General features: G+C 48.6%; 1 protein-coding gene, 1 long non-coding RNA gene and 2 other non-coding genes across 5 annotated transcripts in view; all 4 read left to right on the plus strand.

The window, feature by feature from the left end:
• Positions 1-2,693, plus strand: part of LOC102374009 — a 6,447-nt gene extending 3,754 nt beyond the window's left edge. For both annotated transcript variants that reach the window (XR_324776.3, XR_324777.3), the window contains exons 5-7: positions 1,115-1,142; positions 1,454-1,792; positions 2,015-2,693. This is a non-coding gene — a long non-coding RNA (uncharacterized LOC102374009). The remainder of the gene's footprint in view (positions 1-1,114; positions 1,143-1,453; positions 1,793-2,014) is intronic.
• Positions 130-335, plus strand: LOC112551646. Its single transcript, XR_003095941.1, has one exon. It is a non-coding gene; the product is annotated as a small nucleolar RNA SNORA73 family (small nucleolar RNA).
• LOC112551643 lies at positions 794-999 on the plus strand. The gene has a single exon (XR_003095938.1). It is a non-coding gene; the product is annotated as a small nucleolar RNA SNORA73 family (small nucleolar RNA).
• A 2,382-nt stretch (positions 2,694-5,075) lies between the features above and the next one.
• RCC1 (regulator of chromosome condensation 1) overlaps positions 5,076-5,227 on the plus strand; it is a 6,806-nt gene continuing 6,654 nt past the window's right edge. The window contains exon 1 of the mRNA XM_025213587.1: positions 5,076-5,179. Coding sequence (XP_025069372.1) covers positions 5,165-5,179 — 15 coding nt within the window. The 5' untranslated portion in view covers positions 5,076-5,164. The remainder of the gene's footprint in view (positions 5,180-5,227) is intronic.

Raw genomic sequence — 5,227 nt, forward strand, 5'->3', positions numbered from 1 at the left:
TTGCTTGTTGTATGATAAATCCATGTATTGGATTATAGTTGTTGGGCTGTTGACCTGATGAACTAAGTTTGTATTGGGGAGGTTAATGCATGCTGGGAATGGCCTAATGCAGTGCCTTGAATCTGCTGTCCAACGTGGACATCCGGAGAGGTTGCTCTCTCTCGGCTCTGTCCGTGTGGCGTACGGGAGCGTAGGCCTTCGGGCTCCATGACGTATAGTCCCCTTCCACGACGTTGGAGAACAAGCTGGGCCTCTGGTCTGCAGCCTGCATATTCCTATGGCTTCTCTGAGTCCTTGGACCGTGACAGAGGAGACAAACCATGCAGGAAACAGCACATCCAGTCAAACAGCATTTGAGTAGTACTTTTACATGAAGCTGTGACAAACTGCTAATTTGGGGAGAGTAGCCAAGCTAACGTGCATTTTTTTTTTTTTTTTTTTTTTTTTTTTTTTCCCCTTTTTTTTTCGGCGGTTTTCCGGCGTGGCACTCTACACACAAAGTAAGTATTTGTGGTATTTTATAGGTTCTTTGCAAATGTATTCTTCCAGGCTGTGATGCTCGTGTGATAGGGCTGGAGCTGTGAAACCAGCGCATTTCATATGTGGCTCTCGAGGCCAATGCTCAGTTTTTCTGACATTCCTGGTTTCACGTGTTGTGTGGTAGGTGACCCATCCGTGTACTGGATTGAGGTTACTGGGCCACTGACGTTGTGAGCTACTGGTTTGCATCTGGGAGGTGAATGCATGGGGTGGGGGTGGGGAACAGCCTATTGCGGTGCATTGAATCTGCTGTCCAACGTGGACATCCGGAGAGGTTGCTCTCTCTCGGCTCTGTCCGTGTGGCGTACGGGAGCGTAGGCCTTCGGGCTCCATGACGTATAGTCCCCTTCCACGACGTTGGAGAACAAGCCGGGCCTCTGGTCTGCAGCCTGCATATTCCTATGGCTTCTCTGAGTCCTTGGACCGTGACAGAGGAGACAAACCATGCAGGAAACATTACATCAGTTGGTATCTTGTTTGTCAGGGCTGTTGATGTGTGTGTTGCAAAGAATTATAAAGAGATCTGATGGGATTGGTGACTCATCCATCTTTATGGAATGGTTTTCTTTCTTAGGTTCAGATGCTACATGGCACCACGCAAGGTGAGTAATTCTACTATTGCAGCTGCTAGTCAAGGAGACGCTTTAAATCCTTATAATTCACATCTGCTTATTGGTGGTAGCTGTCTTTTTATTGGCTTATGAAAGAATGATAGTAGACCAACCGTAGATACTGCAGTAGACCGTAAAAGTTATGCTTCAGGTATCTGCCCAGAGAATTTGGTGCTTTGAGCCTGTGCTCAGGGAGTAGACCCTGACTTGTTTGCTGCGCTAGGTTTTAACAGCTGCCGTGGGTCAAAATGATATTTGAATGCATTTTGGTGGCAACAGCCAGTTTTTTCTTATTTGTGCAGGACTGCATGAGGAGATGCCAGTTGTCAAACGTGACAGATGGAGAAGACCAGATTTGGAGAGGTGATTAACACTCCAGGGGATAAGTCTGATGACAGCCCTGGGACACGAAGCCTCTTCAGATACCATGGCAAAAAGCTGGGCAGCCGAACGTAAGCCTGGGAAAATCGGCGCCGAGGATGAGCGACGGTCCAAGCACACCAGAGAAACCCACCATGATGCTAGGTGTGAGCAAGATGGGTGCCCAGAAGACTGAGCCTTGAGCAGAGGCGACCATGACCTGATACTTTTGGGGAACTTCAGGGACAGGTCCAAGGGATATGCAGAAGATGGACAATGTGGTAATGCACCCTATATATTTAAAGGGTTTATGAATTAGTTTTATCCTGTGATGGACGTGTGTTAGCCCAGTCTTTCTTCTGGAGAAACAGAAATGCCTTTCATCACCGGCGTTGGGCAGCTGGGTTCTCCTGACTTGGTTCTAGGCTCTGTCCATGAATTGCATGAAAAAGGGTATAATCTTGTGGAACAGACCACTGACATGATATCATTTTTCTCCCCAGGTAAATTGAAGCAACCGGTAAGGAGGTTCAGCCTCCCACTTTGTCTCCAGGTTCCTTGCCAAGCGTCTCAGAAGATGTCAGTCCCATTATGGACTTGTATTTTAATCCTTTACATTAATGCGATGAGCATAATACATTCCCTAAAGTGAGACGCTAACGCCTTAGCATCAAGATTTAGCTCCGGGAATAGGAGTTGTGGACCCAGTTGGGCTCAGTGAAAATGTGTTAATAAGAAACGAAGAGGCAGAGATGGTGAAATCGAAACAAAGCTGTATGGACTTGTGCTTACTTTTTATTTGTGCTCAGCTGATTGAAGTAAAGCTGTGGCTTACCTCGTGTGGGTTTTAACTTGACCAACTGTAGCACAAAGTCTCATCTACACTGGAGTGGGGTGGGGGTGGCCACTAGCAAATGCAACCTAACAGCCTGCCTGGGCTCTCCAGAGAGCCTTGGCAAACAAACGTAAAAGGGAGATAAATGGGGGGAATGAACAGATTTTGGTGCAGTGGTTCTGCGTCATGAGAGTAATGGTGGAACTTGAAGCCAGTCTCGTGGTAGCCAGTCTCATCTATAGTTTGTGGCATTTAAAGGACAAATACCTGTTAAGGAAGGCCTGAAAATTCCTCAAAGAATGTTCTGAAAACTGTCTGGTGAATAAAGGAACTGGTTTTAAAGTGTTTTCCTGGCTCTGTCTTTCCATTCAATCGATGAAGCTCAAGAGCGCCTGGTAACAATATTTCCTGCAAACAGTAGTGGTACCCAACTGGGTTCTTGTGTGTTTTTGGAAGATCTCTGATGTTAGCCGTCTTGTTTTCACTGTTACAGCCTTTGTCGGGCCTGAAGAGACTGACTGGAGGCTCAGTGTAAACTTTCCGGTTTTAATCATTGGAAATATCAACAAAATGGGAGAGAAACTGCACTCAGGGTTTCCCATGGGGACATTGCCTGGAAAATGCAATCCAGATGCTAGCTCTGATCAAGTAAATGCAAATGGGTGCAGTCCAACTTCATCAAATCTGCCACAGTCTCCATGTTGCCCTCTGCTCTGTTCCATGATATTAAAGGCAGAAACAGAAATATTAAGTGTGATGATTGGGCTGATACTTGCTAGGTTAGTGGTTCTCAAACTTTTTTTGACTTTTTCAGCCCTGAGCTGGCTGCACTTTTGTTTTCCGTATCATGGAATAACAGCAGTAACGCAAGGTCACTAAAACTATAAAGCAATCACAGCCTGAATCTTTTCAGCTATTTTGCTTTGCTTTGAATTCAGTGTATATCTGCAGCTCACGGCATGCTCCTAGCGGCACATATACCCCCAGCTTGTGACCTTCTGGAATTGACATTTGATGGGCCTTGCTCACCAGGGCTGCGTGCCTCTGACCTGCTAAATCAAGTGTTTTAGCAAATGGCTCTTTCTGAATGAAAGGAAACTTAAACATTTGCTTGAAACCAGAATGTTAGGGATATGATCCATCCCCTCCAGGAGGGTCCCAGGTCATGTCTAAATGTAATATCCCCAGAGGCATGGCAGTACCCTGCAGCAATGGGGAACTGATGGGAGACGCTGCTTTTCATCCAGGTCAGTGTGGGGGCTTTAAGGAAGAGAAACCCGGAACAGTTGACCCATATAGATGACTGTTCCTGTTGGAAAGGAAACTAATGTTTAAAGCATGTTTCTGGTTGAAGTTCTCCTTTTCTTTTCTTTTCTTTTTTTTTTTTTTCTCTGTTGGTAAAGAAAAAGTTGACTTCTTTTTCTCTGTTCCCACTCACAAAATACACAATTTAAATATATGTTTCTGAAGTGTGTGTGTGTGTGCATGTATGTATGTACACGCTTCAGAAACTTAGGGTTGAATAGGCTGTATTCCTGCCATCACCATACTCAAGCCCTCGAGTGTAACTTTAATGTGCTTATAGCAGCAAAAATGGGTGTTGGACTAGATGCCTTCACCAGTTTGATGTTTTGTGTAGGCAATCGGCTTTCACCCTGAGAGTTAACTGCTTCGCTGCAGAGGGAGAGGGCCGAGTTGGATGTTTTCTGTGTACGCAAGGCAGGGATTTAACTCTAAAGAACTCTCTGCAGTGGGGGCAGATGACAGAGCAAGGAGCAATTGCAGCAAGGGAAGTTTAGGTTGGATATTAGGAAAAACTTTTTTACTAGGAGGGTGATGCACTGGGATGAGTTACCTAGAGAGGTGGTGGACTCTCCATCCTTGGAGGTTTTTAAGGCCTGGCTCAAAGCCTTGGCTGGGATGATGTAGTTAGGGCTGGCCCTGCTTGGAGCAGGGGGTCGGACTAGTGCCCTGAGGTCCCTTCCACCCTCCTTGTCTGATCCTCTGAAGTGGAACAGGTCAAGGAGCTATGCTGTATGAGCCCCTGGAAGATCCTTGCCCTACTGAGCTCACATATGCCTCGATGAATGACGATTTGGGACTTTGTCTTTACCAACTGGGGGCCGTTGGGTGTTTGCTCTTGTTCTGCTCTTGCGTGGCTGGCTTGTATTTGTTTAACAGATGGGGAAAGTTGAATCTGAGAAACGACTTCGCAAAGGCTGGTCATCTTGACTCGCTCTTAACGGAGCATGGGGCCTTGTGCATCTGCAAAACATGTTGCGGGCACCACCTTTGGAGAACTGCCCCAGCTTCCCACCCACGGCAAGAGCCACAAAACCTAGCGCGTGGGGCTACTTGAAACACCTCGCTCCTCTCGTCTGCCCCAGTGCGAAACTAAGAGTAAGAGATTCATGATGGCTCGGGTGAGCTGCGTGATCGCCTCAGTTGCTACTCCGCAGCAAGGCGAGGTGGGTGCTTTGCACGTCTGTGCCAGGGGAAGGATGTGCTGGAGGCACCAGGCTTGCTGCCGGTGGCTGGGGCAAATAGGCTGCAGACGCGGTAGGGGTATAAGCTGCAGGACCGAAGCTGGTAGGAAGCAGGAGGTTCAGGCCTCCTCGGGGGGGTCCTCTGAGCCCTGCACACTCCTGCCTTCCCCGCCCGGGGGCTGGAGGCCGGTCCGTGAAGTGACCCGTGTGCACGGAGCGATGACACTCCTCCCCCGTCCTGGCCCGGGGGAGGCCGGGATCGCGCTGCAGGCTCCGGCGGCTGCCGGCTGGGGGCGCCGAGCTCTCCCTCTCGGTGCCCGGCTCTCGGGCGCATGCTCCGGATTAAAGCGAGTGGCGGCCGGTGGCGGTGGGGGGCAAGGGGCAGGGAGCGGCGC

Source organism: Alligator sinensis, unplaced genomic scaffold (assembly GCF_000455745.1).
Source record: "Alligator sinensis unplaced genomic scaffold, ASM45574v1 scaffold1123_1, whole genome shotgun sequence".
NCBI classification, from domain to species: Eukaryota; Metazoa; Chordata; order Crocodylia; family Alligatoridae; genus Alligator; species Alligator sinensis.